This window comes from Lynx rufus, unplaced genomic scaffold (assembly GCF_022079265.1).
Source record: "Lynx rufus isolate CCGP_SWC_20201006 ecotype Redwood Valley unplaced genomic scaffold, mLynRuf1.p SCAF_7, whole genome shotgun sequence".
NCBI classification, from domain to species: Eukaryota; Metazoa; Chordata; class Mammalia; order Carnivora; family Felidae; genus Lynx; species Lynx rufus.
In genome coordinates this window covers 89,542,030-89,564,752 of record NW_025814889.1, presented here as the reverse complement: position 1 = coordinate 89,564,752, position 22,723 = coordinate 89,542,030, and the positions used below count along the sequence as shown (strand labels likewise).

The window sequence follows — 22,723 nt, the reverse complement described above, 5'->3', positions numbered from 1 at the left end:
TGAAACACTATGTGAAAGTTCCATATGAGGCCTTGGCAATAAACACGGCCATTTAAATATCCAGACTGAACAAGGTAATGAACAAATCATCAATGCAGGACAAAATAAGGCTGTTAAAAGAGATACAGAAAAACAGTCTCTTGCTGTGGTCAGTTTTTCAGGCAAAGAAAAATTGAACATTGGACCTTAATTTCCACACCTCTTACCAGAGGTATAATGACAGTTTAATAAAAAATATTTAACACTTTGCAACATGATATATGAGATCTCTCCTTGGGCTGTAATATCCTCCACAATAGCTCCAATAGTATTTTGACAATGATGGAGTTCCTGTGTAACATGTTAATAACCATGGATAACATGGGAAAGTCAGTATCCCAGAACACAAGGGAGTTTAGGCTTTATTTGCTTATTCAAAGAAAAATGAGGTTTATAAAAATCAGCACATTAAATATTATGTGAGTACATTTAATTTCTTCCTGTACTTTTCTGGCATTATCAAATCTTCCAAACTACCACCAACAGTAAAATAACTTTGTTTTCTCTAGTATCAGTAACAAATTCTAGCTACCTATGAAAAAAGCACAACTTAGACTGTCCTGTACCCAAATTAAGAGACCAGATTCAAAAATTATATTATCCAGAGATCAAAAAAAATTTTTTTTTAAGTTTATTTATTTATTTTGAGAGAAACAGAGACAGCACAAGTCGGGGAGGGGCAGAGACAGAGGAGACAGAATCCCAAGCAGACTCCACACTATCAGCACAGAGCCTGACATGGGGCTCGAACTCACGAAACTGTGAGATCATGACCTGAGCTGAAACCAAGAATCGCTTAACTGACTGAGCCATTCAGGTGCCCCAATTATCCAGAGATCAAAAGATATTCAAGGGAATTATGGTGAGTGAAAAAAAAAAAAACAGTCTCAAAAGGTTATATACTGTATGATGCCACTTATACAGCATGTTTGAAATGACATAATAATCAAGATGCAGAACGGATTAGTGGTTGCCAGAGGTTGGAAAGAAATGGCCACGTCTATAAAAGGGAAGCGCACAGATGAGTGCATGAAAAACTGGTGAAACGTGAATATGGCTGATGGGTTGTGTCAATGTCAATTTCCTGGCTGTGGTATTATGCTACAGTTATGTAAGATTTTACCATGGAGGGAAGCTGGGAGGAGAGTACGTGGGATCTCTCTGTAATATTTCTCACAACTAGATGTGAACCTACAATGATTTCAAAATTAAAAATTAAAGTTATTGAACTAGAAATGGAATTTCAGTGCTGATCTAATTCTGATCACAACAGTTGAAGGCAATTAAGAGGACAAACTAAACAAAACAACTATAAGAGATGCTTTTTGTCATTGAGCTTTTGCAAAAAGCCCTTTGATTCTGGGGCTTATGATCTTTCCTCCCATCTTCTACTATCCCCCCCGCCCCGTCCTTCATCCCTGCTATCAACAACAGATAAGTAAACTTCTAATCAATTATACACAGAAAGGGCCAATACAAGAGCTAAATGTTTAGAGAATTGTATAAGCAATGAGCAATACCTCAATTTACTATAAACTGAGAGTGTATTACTTTCTAAATACTCTAGAATACATGCACATGTAATAGATTAAAACCTGTCCATCTGTCAAATATTTTCTCAGGAAATTGTCTTCTATTTTGCTTGGTAATGTACATTCCCATTTAAAACAGTTAATTTTTCCCAAAAGATTCCTAAAGTATCTTTAATATCTTGTATGGAATAACTGCATAAGAAATCCCTGGATAGTCAACTAAGCTTCTTTCTCACTTAATAAATTCAAATCCCGGACTTCAAGCTGTATTCAAAGCTGCAATCGTCAAGACAGTATGGTACTGGAACAAGAACAGATACTCAGATCAATGGAACAGAATAGAGAACCCAGAAATGGACCCACAAACATATGGCCAACTAACCTTTGACAAAGCAGGAAAGAACATCCATTGGAATAAAGACAGTCTCTTCAGCAAATGGTGCTGGGAAAACTGGACAGCAACATGCAGAAGAATGAACCTGGACCACTTTCTTACACCATACACAAAAATAAACTCAAAGTGGATGAAAGACCTCAATGTAAGACAGGAAGCCATCAAAATCCTTGAGGAGAAGGCAGGCAAAAACCTCTTTGATCTTGGCTGCGCAACTTCTTACTCAACACGTCTCCAGAGGCAAGGGAAACAGAAGCATAAATGAACTACTGGGACCTCATCAAGATAAAACCTTCTGCACAGCGAAGGAAACAATCAGCAAAACTAAAAGGCAACCAACAGAATGGGAGAAGATATTTGCAAACGACATATCAGATAAAGGGTTAGTATCCAAAATCTATAAAGAACTTCTCAAACTCAACACCTAAAAAACAAATAATCCAGTGAAGAAATGGGCAAAAGACATGAATAGACACTTCTCCAAAGAAGACATCCAGATGGCCAACCAACACATGAAAAAATGCTCCACATCACTCATCATCAGGGGAATACAAATCAAAACCACAAATGAGGTACCACCTCACACCTGTCAGGATGGCTAACATTAGCAACTCAGGCAACAACAGATGTTGGCGAGGATGCGGAGAGAGAGGATCTCTTTTGCATTGTTGGTGGGAATGCAAACTGGTGCAGCCATTCTGGAAAACAATATGGAGGTTCCTCAAAAAACTAAAAATAGAACTACCCTACGACCCAGCAATTGCACTACTAGGCATTTATCCACGGGATACAGGTGTGCTGTTTCGAAGGGACACGTGCACCCCCATGTTTATAGCAGCACTATCAACAACAGCCAAAGTATGGAAAGAGCCCAGATGTCCACTGGCAGATGAACAGATAAAAAGGATACGGTATTTGTATACAATGGAGTATTACTCGGCAATCAAAAAGAATGAAATCTTGCCATTTGCAACTACGTGGATGGAACTGGAGGGTATTATGCTAAGCAAAATTAGTCACAGAAAGACAAATATCTTATGTCTTCACTCCTATGAAGACTTTAAGACACAGAACAGATGAACACAAGGGAAGGGAAGCAAAAATAATATAAAAACAGGGAGGGGGACAAAACATAAGAGACTTAAATATGGAGAACAAACAGAGGGTTACTGGAGGGGTTGTGGGAAGGGGGATGGGTTAAATGGGTAAGGGGCATTAAGGAATCTACTCCTGAAATTACTGTTGCACTATATGCTAAGTAACTTGGATGTAAATTGAAAAAATTAAAAAAAAAAGAATTAAAAAAAAAATTCAAACGTTCTCTGGGCCACATAAGGCAAAAGCATAAAAATCAAAAAACGCATTAAAAAAGCTTAGGGTTTACCTTCTATGAAAGAGCCTAGATGAATTTCAGCTATGCATTTAAAACAAAGACAAAAAAATCGCTCCATCTTTTTGCTAGTGGTTAATGTTTAAGGGGAATATTTCACATGGCAGAATCACAATGCTATGATTTACATGTAGTATACTTCTCAGCAAAGTAGGTGAAGAATAATTTTAAAACAACAGTTTAAGTCCTTTAACAACTGACTATAACTTTTAGATCGCATGTTAACATGCTAGTATTCCCTCCTAAAATTATATTATTAAAACAATATGAATAACAGCTTTATTAAATATCTACAAACCTGCTCCATAGAGGAGGGACTATAACTTCATATTTAAAGAGAATAACTGTATAGTTTGTTCTCAAATTGCAGATAAAGAATAAGTCAGAGATGACTGATGCCAATTTTTTTTTAATGCCAGTTCTCCTTTAGGAACAGAAATAAACATGTCCATGGTACAGGGGACATGAATAAACATATCCAGGGAGGAAAGAAGACATGCCCATTTGTTAAAAAGAACTTTATGACATGCAGTTCTCAAATTCCTATGTGAACATGCCCATGTAAAGTTGAATTTCATTTTACTGAAAAAAACAATGGGAAGATACCAGCCCACAAAATAGTGTACAGTTTACGTACTTGTCAGAGGGAAATGAAGAAAGAACCATTAAGGTTCTTTAGACATTAATTAGACATTAATTAGACATTTAGTCATACACTGTCAATGCTGGCCAAGGGCTATTTAAGACTATTTAACAGATACTTATGTATTTTATCCTAATTTCATAATCATGCACTCTAATGCTTGTTATCTCTTTTTATTTCTTGAAACAACTAGCAACAGGATTATCAGACTGTTTATTTAATTCAAATGTGGAGAGATTATGAAAGAATGACCAGATGAATCAGAAGTACATTTTTATTGGTAATTCCATATCAACTAGTAATTCTGAGCAATTTCATTATTTTGACTCTTTCTACTCCTCAGGGAGTCATTCCAGAGCCAAGTGTCCATCAATAAGCTACTTCTACACATCTCAGTCTACTCACTGCAGAGCAAATCAATCTTAGGGCATGGCAGAGTCACATGGTCCTTTCACAGAGAGTCACATGGTCCTCTAAGGTCCTGCAGAGACTCTACAGAATGCTGCTGTTATCAGTAACAGTAAGAGTGAACACGATACCTTCATTTTCCTGCATGGCTATTATAACTGTGCAATGGGGGGACAGTTCAGTGCAGCTGATTTTTCTGACTGCCCAGAACTATCAAGTCTTTGATTTCCATTTCTTGTCATTTTATACAAAATGCTAGTACCTCACATTTTCTCTTGGGCACCTGCTGTCCCTGGCACTGTCCCTTCTAGATCTGTTACCCACTGCCCTTGTAGGTGCTGGTTTCGTTCTATGACAGCCTCTCTTTCAGAAACAAAAACTATCCTTCTCTAGTGATATCATGACGGACAAAAGAAAATACAATACCCAGGGGATCACAAAGATAATCAATACGCTAGTTAATTTAGTTACAGAACTTTACAGGTTGGCTGTGGGCAAGGATATCTGTCCTTTGTACGCAATGCTTTCTTTTCCAGCAAAATCAGGTGAACATGGTTAAAACATTATCGAAAACACAGAGCTCTCAGCAAAGCTTCTCTTTTGTAGTCAAGAGGTAAGAACAACTAACAGATGGCATGGTGGGGAGACTGATGTTTAGGAAGAGAGACGGCTGGGGCTTTGTCTTAGCTTTTCCTGCCACTAGGGAAATAGTCTGAAGGAGACAGAGAAGTCATCGGTGAGAAAGGAATAAATCACACGGAGAAAGAAAGAAACTCGAGTAAAAAGAAGGGATGGTGGCAAGGGTAGGGCTCAGAGACTTTCAAAAGCAACATCACAGAAGTAGAAGCTCTCACTGTGAAGAATTTCTTCTAAATGAAGTTCTGAAAATGTCAGTTCATCCTACTTTTAGAAACAAACTTTTTTTTTTTTTTTCAAAGCAGAGGGTGGACATGAGACATCCTGATTACCCTCTTGCTGAAATGAATGAAAAATCTTGGGATTAAAAAGAAATCTTTGTAATTGCATTAAGAAGCTACCACCATAGTAGGGAATATCAAAGACAAAAAACTCAACGAAATGGGAACGCAGTGAGGTAAACAGAACACTAGAAAATGTGAGTCAGAGTTTGCCTTGAGGGCACTTTCCCTGCCGGGTTAACTTAAGCTTTCATTTTGGACAAAAAACGAAATCAAGGGTCTACTCAGTTTGGACAATGTAAGCCCCCTCCACAAAAGATCACGCTCGCAGTGTCACCGTGAATTCCTAGGGCTAGAAATCATCCTCCCTTCCTGCCCTCCATACTTCTCCATAGACTGTATACATCACCACTGTCCTCTCCCAGACTTAAAAAAAAAAGAATCTATCTCAAACCTTGGAACAAATCATCTCCAAGAACCCCAACCACATTCCAGTCCTCAGGCAGGTTTGCAGTTAAAAATCACACAACTTGGGTGGCCTGGAAAACCTGAAGCTAAAAATTCAATATGGTCCCAAGTTGGTTATGCCCCAGGCAGAAGTAAATGAGAAGATTCTCTGGAGGAACACATAAAAATGTACCAAACACTCTGGAAAATCAGACTCAATGAGCAAGAGACAACAAAAACAAATCCAGGAAGAATGCAGATATTAGAATGATCAGAATCACAATTTATAACGATGGAAAGGATTAATATGAGGAAAGAGCAAACAACTACATAGAATGATTAAGCAGCAGATAGGAAAGTGAACCAAACAACTTGTAGAAAAAAAACAAAAAATATAAATGCAATGGATGGCTTTAAAGCAGATTAGTCACAGCTGAAGAGAAAATAAAAGGATCATGCATATAGCTAAGGAAGTACTAAGAGAAAACTGACAGCTTTCTATGTTCATATTAAAAAAAGTCCTGTATGGCCACGGCTGAAGCACCAGTGGCCAAAATGATGTTCAATCTTTTGGTGACTTCTGAATGGAGCAAGAACCACAAAAGGCATTCCAATGCATCTTTCCACATTTGCGGGAAGATTATGTCTTCCCCTCTTTCCACAGAGCTGAGAGAGAAGTATGTTTGATGTTTGATCCACGTCCATCCAAAAGGATGATGAAGTTCAGGTTGTAGGAGGACACTACAAAGGCAAATTGGCAAAGTAGCCCAGGTTTACGGGAAGAAATAGGTCATCTACGCTGAACAAGTACAGAGGGAGAGGGCACACGGCACAACTGTCCACGTGGGCGTTCACCCCGGCCAGGTGGTTATCACTAGACTCAACCTGGACAAGGACCTTGAACAGAAAGCCAAATCTTGCCAAGTAGGAAAGGAAAAGGGCAAATATAAGGAAGAAACTAATGAGAAAATGAAGGAATAAAGTAATCTTATATATGACTTTAAATAAATACTGTTAAAAAATAAAAAAAAAAACCTGTTAAAATGAAAAAAAGTGTTGGGGCGCCTGGGTGGCTTGGTTGGTTAAGCGTCCGACTTCGGCTCAGGTCATGATCTCACGGTCCGTGGGTTCAAGCCCCGTGTCGGGCTCTGTGCTGACAGCTCAGAGCCTGGAGCCTGTTTCAGATTCTGTGTCTCCCTCTCTCTCTGCCCCTCCCCTGTTCATGCTGTTTCTCTCTGTCTCAAAAATAAATGTTAAAAAAAATTTTTTTTAAAAAAAATGAAAAAAAGTGTTGAAAAGTTATGTTAAAGATTAAACTTGTTAGAAAAAGGAAAAAAAATGATCTCTAAAGAGAAAAGTATAAACGTGTATTGAGAGACATTCAATATGTTTGTCGACTGGAAGACTGAATATTATAAAAATATCTATTCTCTCCACATTAACATACAGAGAATCAGTCCAACTGCAATCAAAACCCAAGAGGTTTTCAATTTTTGTTTAAGAACTTGAAAAACTGAGTCTAAAATTTAAGTGAAGTTGTAAAGATCAAGAATTGCTAAGGAGAACAGTCAAAGGTCTTGATTTGCCAAATATTAAGATTTATTAAAAAGTATCAAAATTAAGAGAGGAGGGATAGACAAGTAGACCAGTGGAAAGGAGAGAGCCCAGAAACAGACTTGTTCAGAGAGGACATGTGATTTGTGCAGAGCTGTGGAGAAAGAACAATTAATGTTGGGACAATAGTGCATCCACATGGAGAAAAAGGAATGGACCCCAACCTCACACCATACCCTCAAAGAAATTCCTGGTAGATTAAAGACCTATGTGTGAAAAACAAAACCTGAAAGGATTTAAAAAAGAATATGGAGGAATTATCTTCATTACCTCTGGGCACAGAAGGATTTCTTAAAGGAGACACAAAGGGAAGCAACCATGAAGGAAAAGATTGGTAACTTGTTTAAAATCTCCTTGTTTAGCAAAAGATGTAATAATAAGCACATGAAAGACAAATTACAGAGCACAAGATATTTGCAAAACATATACACAATACCAGACCCGATCCAGACCCACAAAGAACTCTTAGAAATAAGAAAAAACCAAAGCCCAATCAAACTAAGACAAGCAAAAAAAAAGCCCAGAGAAACTAACAGTGGGCAAATGGGACCTAAATGGGCAAAAGACTTGACAGAAATTTCACAAAAAAAGTGAAGCATGTAAAAGTTAGTAAAGTATAGCTAGCTATATGAACTGTATTTTTTATTTTCTGTATTCTGACATCCAGGGCCTTGGGAGGGACTATCCCTCCCAAGGTTTACCAATTCCTACAGATAGTGTAAATCACTCGCCTGGTGTGCTTTTCAAATACAAACCCGCCAATCCAGAGCCCCAACACCCCAACCACCTCCTTGGGGTCACTATCCACCTGTCCTAATCTCCTGTGCCAGGTAATCTCCTGACAAGAGACAACACCTATAACCCAGAGCCCGCTGAAATTATTCAAACTAGCCAATCCGAAACCCGCTTACCTTGCCCTGCCTGTTGCTTCCCGTGGAAACCACAGCAAAGACTCCTGCCTACCTGCTCTTTCTACGGCTGCCTTCTGACCGACCCTGGTGCATTTCCCTGTGGCCGCGTGAGGCAAGATGTACCTTTTCTCTTGGGTACTGTAACAAAGTATCTTTTCAGTGGTAATCACCTCCTGATCTGTGGCAGTTACTATACGTCAAATTTTCTATTAATACTCTATATCGCAAAATAACACCTTCATCAGTAATCAGAGAAATGCAAATTAAAATCACAAGATACCATCACACTGACAATACTGGCAAAGATTATAATGTTTGATATTGACACAATAAAGTGTGGATGAATACATCCAACCGGAAGACCAACATATTGCTGGTGTGGTGTATATAATTAGAACTCTTTTTTTTTTTTTTTTTTAGTATCTTATTTCTTTTTGAGACAAAGAGAGGGAGACAGCATGAGCAGGGGAGGGGCAGAGAGAGAGGGAGACACAGAATCCGAAGACAGGCTCTGAGCTGTCAGCACAGAGTCCAAAGCGGGGCTCGAACTCACAAACTGCGAGATCATGACCTCAGCCGAAGTCAGACACCTACCGACCGAGCCACCCAGGCGCTCCTAGAACTCTTTTCAAAAACAGTGTGGCTTTATCCAGTCAAGTTGAAAACATGCTTACTCCTAAGTGCAACTCCTGTTTGTTTGCAGTACTGCGATAGCATACATGTTCAAAATATTCGTAGCAGCACTGTTTTTAATGGCAAAAAATAGAGAACACCTCACATATTCACCAATAACAAAGGAAATACAATGGGATATCATACATTTGTAAAACGAAATGATTATAATTGTATGCAACAATGTGGGTGAGTCGCAGGAGTGTAATACTGAGTGGAAAATAATCATTGCAAGTCTTTACAGCAGGATTCCATTTACAGAAAGTTGAGGAAAATAGAAAATGAGGGGCCCCTGGGTGGCTCAGTCTGTTGAAAGTCTAACTCTTGATTTTGGCTTAGGTCACGATCTCAAGGTTTGAGGGTTTGAGCCCCGCTGATAGCTCACAGTGCAGAGCCTGCTTGGGATTCTCTCACTCCTTCTCTGCCCCTCTCCCACGCTCTGCCTCTCGTTCTCAAAAATAAACATTAAAGGGGGCGCCTGGGTGGCTCAGTTGGCTAAGCATCCAACTTAGGCTCAGGTTGTGATCTTGAGGTTCATGAGTTCAAGCCCTGCATCGGGCTCTGTGCTGTCAGCTTGAAGCCTGGAGCCTGCTTCGGATTCTGCCCCTCCCCCACTTTCTGCCCCTCCCCCACTCACTCTATGTCTCTCTCTCTCTCTAAACATTACAAAAATTTTTTTACTTAAAAAAAAAATAAACATTGAATAAAAAAAGAAAATAGGAAATGAAACAATAAACCATTTAAAAACAAACATATAGTGGTTACCCCTGAGGGAGTAAGGAAGGCAATGGTAACGGAGAAGAGCAAAGGTGATGCTGTCTTTTTTCTTAAACTTTGTGGTGGTCTGTGTGCTCACTGTAATATTATTTTTCATATCTTACATGCATTTTGTAAATATTCTTTTGTAGCTACTGAATTCTTAATATAAACACTTCCCCAAAAAGTGGGTATTAAGATTAGTCTTATAATGGTGTGGGTCCAAGGGCATACCGTCTTCACTGGTGTGGGGCTCCGTACCAGCGTCCTGATCCACTTCCTCCAGTGTACCGTGCTCACTGTATGGGCTGTCGCTGCCAAGTGCAAACAGAAATTCATGTAAAGCCAAAGGAAGAATTTCAAAAATGAACTAGTGCTACTCTACGTAAAGATGTAGGACTTTGGAATGGCAAAAGAGTCCGTTACTGGAGAGCCTTTCCATTAGACCCTGGAGCCTCCGAGGATTATCTGGTCTTATGGGAGTCTAGGTCCTTCATCTTTGGTCATTCGTATCCACAGAAGTTAAAGTTGGCTGAATTCTAGCGGAGTGCGATTATTGTGCTACGGCTACACCAGTTTTTGTAAATTCGTGTCACTATTCCTTACTGCATATGAATTGATGGCTCTTTGATTTCTGCTTTGAATCGACTGTAGTATCTTTCCCATCTTCTGACACATGTTCATTTTAGATTCGTGAGACTCACGATTTTATTCTTTTTAAAAACTTACCCTTTAACACTACCACACTCCTCAAATATGTGCTGGTGAATGGGATGCATCTACCACAAAGAGAAACCTGACATTGCTGTAAAAGCCCACTTAAGTTGCTGGTGTTGGCGAGAAAGAGTAACTGCTTTATCACTGACTTTCTGTTTAAAATGAGCGATTGCCCGTGGAAACACTATGAATGGGAAAAGGACACAATCAAGCACAGGTGACTGGCTGCAAGCCTCCTTATTAGGGACTTTACCCTGTTTGTGGAAAAGTGGTGACCACAAAAGTTGTAGGATACAACACATCAGATAATACCGACCGGACCTCCACATATCGCTCTTTGATAACAGGAGTAAGAGCAAAACTTACTGATATGGCCCTGAATATTTGGAAGTGCCAAGATACTGGCTTTACAGTAAGTATGACTCTGAAGATAAAATTATGCATCTCGCCAGGGCTGAGTTTTATACATTTATCTTCCTAGAGCCAAGATCAGTCAGTACCTTGCACATAGTAAGTGCTCAAGTGAATATTTTTAAACTCGAATTTCACGTGTAAAATTACTGGCTACACCACAGAACTGGAATCTATCATGATTTGTTGTTAATTTAGAAAGAAGTGCTTCTGGAAATAGTTAATCTTCAGTTTTCTTAAGGCATAAGCCAATCGTAATGTGTTTTAAGCCCATTATTATGGTTTAGGTGTACTTTCAGGTACTTAAGATCTTTCAGCTATCTACCTTCTACTTAATCCCAGGTGAGGCAATGGGATGTGTCCTGAGGAGCGTCCAGAATGGGTTTACATAGGTCTCCTTCCAGCTGCTCCTGGATCTGAGCTGCACAGAACAGTTTCTGAAGTGGGCTAGGAGGCAGCTGTTGAGTGGGAAGGGTCATGTGGGCTTTGGAATCAGACAGACCTGGGCTGCCTGCAGTTACAATTAGTCATTGGACAGGCTTCTTGGCCTCACTTTACTTGGTAGAGTGGTTAGTGTATAAAGTGATCACATGCACCAAGGAGCTGGCACACAGTAGGAGTTCAAGGATTAAAATAAATTTGCTTAAAACGACCATTACTACTATAATTGGTTAGGATAATATTTATTAGTAAGAATGGATATAAGAATGAAAACATATTTGGTTGAGAGGGCTCCTTTAAAATGATAAACTTGAAATACTTACAGCCCAAACTATTTCAGAATGAAACTGAAATCTGTCAGTTCAATCAGTTATCTTTGATATAAAAGTAAAATTAGCACAGCTCTATACGATACGTTTCAAAACCACTATTCTCTACAGAAGTTACAATAGGGTGGATAGATCTTAAAGGATGTCATCCTTGAGGGAAAAGGGAAGGGATGAATAGGAATTTCCCTAGTGAGAGGCCATGCTGTCATGGGTCTTAGTATTCTCATCTAAAGAAGTGTTCCTGCTGCTTCTTTTTTTAAAAAATTGGAATCTTTGGCAACTTACAGTCAATTCTTTTTCTTTTTTTTTATTTTTTATTTAAAAAAAATTTTTTTTTCAACGTTTATTTATTTTTGGGACAGAGAGAGACAGAGCATGAACGGGGGAGGGGCAGAGAGAGAGGGAGACACAGAATCGGAAACAGGCTCCAGGCTCTGAGCCATCAGCCCAGAGCCTGACACGGGGCTCGAACTCACGGACCGCGAGATCGTGACCTGGCTGAAGTCGGACGCTTAACCGACTGCGCCACCCAGGCGCCCCAAGTCAATTCTTTTTCTTAATTGAATTGATATGTATACTTCCATGGTTTTTCCAGGGCAGGGGAAAGACTAAAATGCTTGGACTTACCAGTAGTCATCCCCAGCCATACATTTCTCATAAACAGGGCCATCCAGCTCTTTAGCATCCGGGAAAATAGTTTCATGGTGGATGATGATGGTTTTGACAATTTCATTCACATGCGCCTGACAAGACACTTGATCCTGTATTTCTGGGACGGGCATCAATGTCGGGCCAAAACAAATGGCCAGGTTATAAGGGTCCATCATGTTCTCATCGCTGTACTGTGAAAGGCTATGAAAAAAAGAAAAGTTATAAAAGGCGAGAGAGAAAAAACAAAACTGTTTTTTTTTTTAAATGTTTGTTTATTTTTGAGAAAGAGAAAGAGAGAGAGAGAGAGAGAGAAAGAGAGCGCGCGAGCATGAGCAGGGGAGGGGCAGAGAGAGATGCAGACACAGAATCCAAAGCAGGCTCTAGGCTGTAAGTGCAGAGCCCAACGAGGAGTTTGAACTCATGAACCACAAGACCTTGACCTGAGCCAAAGTCGGATGCTTAACCGACTGAGCCACCAGGTGCCCTGAAAACTGATGTTTAATAAAACACTTTATATTTTGAAAATAGGGATCCAAAGCATTTTATTTGGTTTTTGTTATTAGAATAAGATGATGTTCCATACTACTTTAAGTTGGCTCAACAAATTCCAAAGGAAGTAAAGCAACTTACAAACTTTCAACTAGAAAGAAACTGAAAGGGGAATATAAATCCTACTTACTTAATTAAGTGGCATTTTTCAAAGCCACAAGAGTTTAAGATAATTTCTATTCCAATGGAGACCAGGATCAAGTAAATGAGTTTCATTTGTAAATACTATGGTCAGGCTCTAAATGCTACTCAAGTAAATCTGGGAAGGTCAGTAGTGAGCTCCATAAAACTTGATGGATGTCGTCAAAATTGTCCTCCCACTAATCAAAAACATCTCAGATTTCAGTTTTTTCCCATAAATCTTGAGGAAAGCCTTGAGGAAAACAAAGCACCCTTTCTTTGTAACCACTGAAAGAAGGCAAACAACTCTGGGCTTTATGATGTGCTTTTGGGTAAGACGACCAACACTACCCTGTCAATGTCAGAAGAGACACTGTTAAGTGCAAGAGAAGGGGAAAAGAATCCCCAGTTCTCTCATTCCTTTTAAAGCTGGCAAATGACAAACTTTGGGGAGATTTCTGGTTGCCTCAAACTAATTTCTAAATTCGACTCCATGGGTATCTGTGAGGTATTTTCCACAAGGGCCTCAAAATAAGTCTGCTCTTTTTCACTCTAACATGTGCACAAAGTGTTGTTCTAGGGAGAAGCTAGAGACGTTATCTTTTTGTGAAGAAAATGTCAATCTTGAAAGGACATATAAAATCCAGGTGAACAGATGACAAATGCAAGAAGGAAAAAAGAGACTCAGCCACATTTGTGGGATGGTGACAGACACAAAGACATTGAAATACCACATGACCTGATACTTTACCCTTTTTTGGAACTGATAGCCTAGAAAGTCGAAAATACAAAAGCATTATCTCCTCAGCTAACATATGTCTTTCCCTTCTGCCATTTCTCAAGCAGACAGTCTTTAAAAAAAGTTCACAATAAAGGGGACGGTCATGTTACAGATCATCTGGAAAACGGATGCACAGAGGACAAGTGAGATTCAGAGTAAGAATGGTCTAATTTTCAAAAGACACAAGTAAGCTCAACAGGGAGAGTCACAATTCATCTTTCTGGGTCTTTCATTTAGTGCTGGCTTGAAGAGCAAAATCTTCATATAAAAATGTGATATCCAGGTTTCAACTTCACAATTAAAAGAGAATAGGTTATTTCTTTTCTCAAAATTCCTGTCCCACGCGTCCTATCCTAGAGGCTGAGGCTGGTCTCTGCATGAAGGCAGGTGTAGCAAGCCGGGGGCATCTTTGGGCAGACATGCTGAAAGCAATGCCAGCCGGCTGACTCCTGGCACATTTGCTGTTCTGTTGAGATACATGGTGAGTTCGAGTCGGGTTTTGAGAACTTTCTTTTAAAAAAGCTTTTTTAAAGTTTACTTATTTATTTTTGAGAAAGAGACTGAGAGAGCGAGTGGGGAGGGGCAGAGAGAGAGGGAGAGAGAGAAAGAGAGAGAGAGAAAATCCCTGGCAGGCTCTGCACTGTCATCACGGAGCCTGATGCAGGGGCTCGAACTCATGAACCACGAGATCGCGACCTAAGCCGAAAACAAGAGTTGGATGCTTAACCAAATGAACCACCCAGGCGCCCCTGGTTTTGAGAACTTTCTTGATTTATGGTCTGCTTTCCTAGTCTACTGTGGTTTTTTGGTTCATGGTGGGTTTTGCTCAGGTGTGTCTGGAAAATTCGGTGGGGACAGCATGCAGAGGGCCAGCGGCAATGCAAAAGGCACTTCATACTGGGGGAAGTGAAGCAATTAAAGGTGAAGACAGCAAGCCTCCAGATTTTTGTTTTTTATGAATTTGAGGGTTTAATACTAATGAGGGAGTAAGATTTACACACACAAACACACACACACACACACACACCCGACCCAAGGTCACTGGGGATGGATCATGAACACCTTTGCTTCAACAATTCCATTTTCAGCAATGCAGGTCAAATTCCTGAATTCATAGAAATTCAGGCTCCTGTCCACGTTTCCCTATTTCCAGCTTCATTATAGCAACAGGGGTGCGTATTTGAGTTGAGTGCCTTGGATGTGATTTGCCATCAACTCTCTTGTTCAGGCCCCGAAGCCCACTGTCCAACAGGCTCTGGTTCATGAAGCTCTCTTGAATTTTTGTCTTAGGCTCTTCCAGAGCTTGTAAATGACAGCAGCTTGTTGAGATGTGACCGCCCCTTGCTTTTTGGTTTAAGCAGTCAAGAATGCCTCCAGTTGGTTGTCTACAGATGCAACAGACCTACGAATCCCCCTCATCTTTGCCAGAAAGGGGCAGAGCTCTTCAGGTGATGCCTCCACATAGAGTCAGTTCCGCAGCAGCAACTCCGTGATGTCCTGTTGCCCGTGGAAAGCTTTCTAGGCAAGGCTGCTCAGCAGCCCGCTCAGAGGTTTGGAGCCCGCGAGCTTGCCTGCCATAGTCAGCAAGCCTTCAGATTTTTAAAGCTGCCTGGGTAACTAGGCTTATTTAAAGGCAAAATTTATAGCCATCTATTTAACCTACACATAGTGTATATCCATCTCTCTAGATACTGCTTATTTCCAGTGGCGACTTCTGTACAAATGGGTTCCTACTGTCACTTGTGCATATTTTACTTCCTTGCAAGCATTTCCCCATGATACTTGGTTTCCAGGGTCAATCTGACTGGGTATGATTTCAGAAATGGTTAGCAGGATTGTAGTAAGTCCTCATGGCTTCTGAGAACTTTAAACGTCTAATGAAGTAGAGAACATATCCTAATTTTAGGAAGGGAGAATCCGTGCCACATGGAGAAGGCATTTCCCTGAGCTTACTCCCCTTCGATCATTGAATACCAAGGGGACTCTCAGATATGACTTGAGGAAGATAGTCTTATAATGGGCCCCATTTTTGTTATTATAAAGTAATGCAAATGAAAATCCAGTTGCCTAAATTATAACAATAAAGTTTCTTTGAAAATAAGGCAGTGATTATCTTAAGAGTTCTGTGACATTGTTTTAGAGACTTTTAGAAGTATCTTCTTCTTGACGAGGTCTCATTATATTGAATTTGCAGACACTCTTTCTTGGATCTGTATATAATTTGCACCTATAGTTGCACTCCTCCCTTGACTACAACATCAAAAATCACAGACATTTTCTGCAGTGAGCAGGTGGGTTGCATCATTTTGACAAAAACATTCATGACATTAGCTTTGGATGGAAGTTGGAAAAACATGTATTTCACTGAACAAGTGTTATTTTTAGTAATATTTGTATATTTTTGCACGTAAGGCCACAGTTTCTGCATCTTTCATCTATCATGCAATGACCTTGATCTGCTGAGGAAAAACATAACTTTGGTCTACATTTAATCATCTCCTCTTCGACTCTGCTGATAAATGGGACCTAATGTACATTTTACAGAATCCAAGAACAAAAACAGAATTCAGAGCAGTGCAAACGGAATGGAAGACAGGTATTTTGGCAGAGCATTAGGGTACTTACTGATTGAGGAAGGCAAAGAGGTACCTCATCACGATAAGGACAGACCTAGGCAAGGTCAGGAGGAGTTTGCGGATGTGAAGCGCCCTCTCATAGAGATTATCTATTCCTACAGACAGAAGAGAACAATGGTCAGGATCCTTTCATCTGCTACATTTAAAGTAGAACACTGAGTACCAACTTTCATATCCGACCATAAGCAATCCTTTGGCCCTAGGTGGGACGTAACTGTAATCAAGACAGTGAATCCATGATCAGTTTGGGTGTAACACCATTTCTGAGTGTCTCCTTTGACCCATCACTGTTTTTTCTGATTTCCATGGTCTCGAGCAACTTAGCGTCTTCTAGGTTTAAAAATAACTTTTCACTTGCTGTTATTTCTAGATTTTGCATCTGATATGGTTTCAACTCCTTTTTGCTTCATGTCAACTAAAGTAGCTTTTGGGGATATCTCCCTTATGATTTAATAATTCATCCTATATTTATTTGTCTATTACTATGATTCAGGCAACGTACCAGGCTTTGAATCTCTCCTTCCTCAAAATTATTGTAGTATTTTAATGATATGACTTTTTACCTTGTGTTATAATACGTCATCAGTTTTTCAAACATGTATTTTAGCAGAGCCTACTAGGTTTCAGGTACTGAGTTAGGCATTAGAAATATGTTAGTGATTTGAGGGGTGACCGGCTGGCTTAGTTGGTGGAATGTGCAACTCTTAATCTCAGGGTTGTGAGTTCGAGCCTCATGTTAGGTGTAGAGATTACTTAAAATTACATTTTATATTAAATCTTAAAATAAAATCTTAAAAATAAATAGAAAAAAATACATTAGTGATTTCATTCTGGCTCTCACAGAACTTATACCATGGTGTTTACAGTTATTTATTTCCTTATCCGGTTTTCCCTGAGAGAGCTCCCTGAAGACAGGGGTACCTGGGACTTCCCAGTATTATCATATACCTCTTTACTAGGAATACAAATTGCCTAAAGCTTCTTAATACTAAAGTGCTTGTGAACAGCAGCAAAACAATACTAATAATCCAGTATTTTCATAATGGTCTATATTTTACATTTTCACATTTGTTACCCAGTTTAATGCAGATGACAATACTAGGGAGTAGGTAAGCCATGTAATGTCATCCCCACTTAATGGATTAGGAAAATGAGAACTGGGTAAGTGGCTTACCCCAGGTTACCTGGCTGGAAGGGTGGAGCTGGGACTAAAACCTATTTTCTGTTTAAGTCTGGTTGTCTTTCTTGGATTTCGACATACTTTAAAGTACAATATATTTTTTTAAGATTTTGTTTTTAAGTCATCTCTATACCTAATGTGGGGCTCGAACCCACAACCCTGAGATCAAGAGCTGTACACACCACCAACTGAGCCAGGTGCCTCTTTATAAAGTACAACTTTGAACACATCCAATAAGCATATGTTTGAGAAAAATATTTATTTATTTTTTTTTTATTTTTATTTTTTTTTTTAAATTTTTTTTCAACGTTTATTTATTCTTGGGACAGAGAGAGACAGAGCATGAACGGGGGAGGGGCAGAGAGAGAGGGAGACACAGAATCAGAAACAGGCTCCAGGCTCCGAGCCATCAGCCCAGAGCCCGACGCGGGGCTCGAACCCACGGACCGCGAGATCGTGACCTGGCTGAAGTCGGACGCTTAACCGACTGCGCCACCCAGGCGCCCCTTATTTTTTATTTTTTAAATTAAGTACACTCTATGCCCAAAGTGGGGCTTGAACTCAAGACCCCAAGATCAAGCATCACAATCTCTACCAACAGAGCCAGCCAGGCACCCATGAGAAAAATATCTCAAGGAATATTTCAGAAACATTTTTGAAGTTTACTCTAATTTCATATTACTACATTTACTCTTAATTACGCTTGAGGTATTCACATATCCTACTCAAAAATGTCAGGCTGTTTTTTTTTTTTTTCAGGCCTTAATTTCTGACACGATAGCCAAAAGACTCTCCTTCTACTAGGTTTTTGACCTTTGACCTTCTCCCACCCACAAATGTGGTTGACCCTCTACTTGGTTCTCTTCAATGGCAAACGTGTCTGGTCTCGAGGTCAGGACCATCCCTTTTAGGAAGGTGGTATTTTCACTTCATTTTTCAATTTTCTGTGGGACATAAGTTCTGCTGCTTCTATCTCTGGATATCTCACTGCTGATTTCCTAACTCAAGTCTTCATTATTTCTAACTGGGACCATGATAATACTTTCCTAATTCAGTTTCCCATTCCAATTCCTTTAAAACCAGTGGTTCTCAACCTTGACTTGAAATCACTTATGACCTAATCTTAAAACTAAATATTGAGATTTCCTAGCATTTATTCTCAGGTCCTAAAAAAATTGTATGCATAAATGACTTTCAATTCATGCCTCAAACCAAACAGTTACAAAGTTTAACATATTTATGCAAATTACAAATTGAAATGATGACTTATTCTGTTAATGGTCTTCTGACTGGCAATACCGTCCACTCTTTTCCAGCCATATAATGGTTATTATTAAAAACAAAACAACAACAAACACTTCTGCCATTGTTTACTGAGGATCTGGGTTGTTTCAAGAGTTAAGTCTACTGATTCTCTAGGCTAATCCTCGGTATAAGGTTAAGGTCAACTGTCAGGGAGAGCTAGTTTTGGGGTCTTAGAGGCAAAAAAAGGAAGAATGTGAAAGAACTATTTTTTTTTCTTAAAAAAATTTTTTTTAAAATTTACATCCAAATTAGTTAGCATCTAGTGCAACAGTGATTTCAGGAGTAGACTCCTTAGTGCCCCTTACCCATTTAGCCCATCCCCCCTCCCACAACCCCTCCAGTAACCCTCAGTTTGTTCTCCATAATTATGAGTCTCTTCTGTTTTGTCCCCCTCCCTGTTTTTATATTATTTTTGTTTCCCTTCCCTTATGTTCATCTGTTTTGTCTCTTAAAGTCCTCATGTGAGTGAAGCCATATGATTTTTGTCTTTCTCTGACTAATTTCACTTAGCATAATACCTTCCAGTTCCATCCACGTAGTTGCGAATGGCAAGATTTCATTCTTTTTGATTGCCGAGTAATACTCCATTGTATATATATACCACATTTTCTTTATCCATTCATCCCTCGATGCACATTTGGGCTCTTTCCATACCTTGGCTATTGTTGATAGTGCTGCTATAAACATGGGGGTGCACTTGTCCCTTCAAAACAGCACACCTGTATCCCGTGGATAAATGCCTAGTAGTGCAATTGCTAGGTCGGAGGGTAATTCTATTTTTAGTTTTTTGAGGAACTTCCATACTGCTTTCCAGAGTGGCTGCACCAGCTTGCATTCCCAATGAAAGGAACTATTCTTAATGTATTATTCTTTAATCTTTGCCAAATCCCATCGGGGGCAAGTTGTTTTCAGGCTGGAAGAGGACATAGGCAATTACTTCCAAGAGGCCTAATTTTAATTCAGGATCCTCTGGTTTCTATCTCTCAGTTCTAAAGTTAGTTCCCCTACCCTTTAAAGGTAGTTTCGAAGCTTTATTAAAAACAAAAAAACAAAAAAAACCCAACCACATCTGGGGAAACAGGTATTTGTTCATTGAGTGGTTAATTTTCTTTTAATTTGTTAATTTTTAAAGAAGTTGTTATTTACATGCCAGTTAGTTACCATACAGTGTAATATTAGTTTCAGGTGTATAATTCAGCAATTCCACAGTTCCACAGAACAGGTATTTAGATACCAATCTCACAGCAGCATTATTCATAATAGCCAAGAGGCAGAAATAACCCAAATGTTCATTGATGGATTACTGGATAAACAAATGTGGTACATATACACAACGAACCATTACTCAGCCTTAAAAAAAGAAATGACATTCTGATACAACATGGATGAACCTTGAAGACAACTTAAGTGAAATAAGCCAGACACAAAAAGACAAAGACTGTAGGGTTCTACTTACATAAGGTACCTGGAATAGTCAGATTCACAGAGACAGAAGGTAGAACAGTGGTTGTCAGGGGCTGGGGGGGGGGTGGGGAGGAGCGGGGTAGTTACTGCTTTCCGGGTATAGAGCTTCAGTTCGGGAGGATGAAAAAGTTCTGGAGATGGACGGTGGTGATGGCTGCAGAACATGTATTTAATACGACCGAACTGTATGCTTCAAACGGAGAAGATGGTACATTTTGTGCTATGTATATTTTACCACGATTAACAAAATAGATCGGGGGAGGGCACCATGAGATGCAAACGAAGGATTTCAGGAGAGAGAAGCTACAGGCATGTAAAAAAGTGACACCAAAAAGGCCGGATAAGATCACGGGAGGCAGGCGTACGTTCTCTGCAACTACAGGAAACGTAAATCAAAGCAAAGCGGAATCGTTGGCATCCCTGAAGTGGCAGCAGATCTATCTGTCCCAAAGGCCTCGGAGCGTGATGGTTGTGAGCAGGACTCAGATATTACCTGGCTGGTTGCTCAACAGGCCTACGGCACACATCCTACAGGAGTCTCGCTCTGGCACAAATGACTCATTTACTCTCCCGAGTCCAGTTAGCAGGTCAAAATTTATGGTTGCTGCGGACGCTCTGATTAATGTGCATTCCCAGCTGGCTCTGAGCGCAGCAACTCATGATCTCTCACCGTTTTCTGCTGCGTGAAAAGACGGATCTTTTCGTCCCCTCAGAAGAGTTGTCAGAAAGGAAAACCAGTATTTCGTGTGGGTCTCTCTTAAGCTGGCCTTTGTTTCCACAATTCGGAATCTCATGTAATTAGGTAAAAGTGGCATTCGTCCAATCTTGGTCACAGGCTCAGAGCTCCCTAGGCTTATTTATGTTCTTTTCCTGGCACTGCACGGTTCCCATGTCAGCATCCCAACTTCACAGCATGGGGGTTTGACAGCTCTGTGTAAATGTGTGTGAAAAACTCACCACAAAACACAAGTTACTTGACAAAATGGCAAAAAGCTCAAATGGCCATTACTCTGAACATACCAGTTCTCTGTGCGCTATGTGCAGAAGGATTTGTTTGTCAGAAAACAAGTAATAAATCACAAGATGCAAGCTTATCCCCAAGTATGACAAGAGGGAAGGAAATTAACGGCCATATTCAGAAATGGTTTATTGAAGAGCAGGTACACAAATATTTCTGGGCTCCACAGCTCAACAGGCAGTATTCAAGGTGAAATTCCCAGCCCAATGCCATTTTTAGGTTCACTGTCAGGTCCTGAAAATTGTCAAGGTACCAATCAATTGTGTGCACGTAATAGTGTATGTGTGTGAATGAAAGCGAAAGAGAAAAACAGAGAGATGTTCTAGTGCATTTAGATGAATCTTAGCCTAGCCTTGAGATGAGTTACTGGCTACTCTTCTGGGTGAGAAACGAAATGCTTGCAAATCTTCCTAATTAATCATTAATAGATTGAGTTCTGTGAATTAAACCATAACGTTCTCTCCTAAATAGCAACAACTGTAGAAATAAATAAATACATAATGTTTCTCCTCCTGCTGAATTATCAAGGTTAGTAAAGAAACCGTCTTAGTTCAGGAAGCTTCACTTATTCAGTTCAGATACTAAGCCTGTTCCGTATTTTTAAGGGTAAAAGGAACCCCTAATAAGGCATCAAACAGAAATTTAGAATTCAGACAGAAACCATCACGTATGCTACAAAGCTGAAAGAATTTTCAGCAACAAAAACACATGCTGGAGAACCAGGAAGACAAAACAAGAGATTTTTTTCCATGAAACAATTAGAAATGGACAAATAGATTTATGTACTAAAAGGCTCATCATAGTATTTTGTTTAATTGCAAAATCACTGGAAACAACCTAAATTTCTAAAACTAGGATGTGTTAAATAAAAGCCGTTATATGGTCACTAAAATCTTACTTTGTAAAATACCTACTGACACAGGAAAATGTTAATAACATCATTAAATTTGAAAAATGGCTTTTAAAGAGCAAATGATATAGTACCATTTTTAAGTAGATATATTGAGATATAATTCATGTATAATTCATATATGCAAGGTATACAGTTCAATGGTTTTTAGTATATTCACAGTTCATCAATCATGATCTCAGTTTTAGAACATTTTCATCATCTCAAAAAGAAATCTCATGGGGCGCCTGGGTGGCGCAGTCGGTTAAGCGTCCGACTTCAGCCAGGTCACGATCTCGCAGTCCGTGAGTTCGAGCCCCGCGTCAGGCTCTGGGCTGATGGCTCAGAGCCTGGAGCCTGTTTCCCATTCTGTGTCTCCCTCTCTCTCTGGCCCTCCCCGGTTCATGCTCTGTCTCTCTCTCTGTCCCAAAAAAAATAAATAAACGTTGAAAAAAAAAAAAAATTAAAAAAAAAAAAAAAAAAAAAAGAAATCTCACATCCATTAGCAG

The 22,723-nt window shown here is 39.6% G+C and overlaps 1 protein-coding gene and 2 pseudogenes across 1 annotated transcript in view; 1 reads left to right on the top strand and 2 right to left on the bottom strand.

The window, feature by feature from the left end:
- The window catches only part of SRGAP1 (SLIT-ROBO Rho GTPase activating protein 1), a 285,747-nt gene that overhangs the window by 11,506 nt on the left and 251,518 nt on the right, over positions 1-22,723 (bottom strand). Inside the window, exons 16-18 of the mRNA XM_047066296.1 lie at positions 16,348-16,453; positions 12,249-12,473; positions 9,958-10,037 (exon numbers count right to left, since the gene is read on the bottom strand). Of these exons, the coding sequence (XP_046922252.1) occupies positions 9,958-10,037; positions 12,249-12,473; positions 16,348-16,453 (411 nt within the window). The remainder of the gene's footprint in view (positions 1-9,957; positions 10,038-12,248; positions 12,474-16,347; positions 16,454-22,723) is intronic.
- LOC124501812 (60S ribosomal protein L26-like) lies at positions 6,326-6,751 on the top strand (annotated as a pseudogene).
- Positions 14,834-15,300, bottom strand: LOC124501811 (COMM domain-containing protein 1-like; annotated as a pseudogene).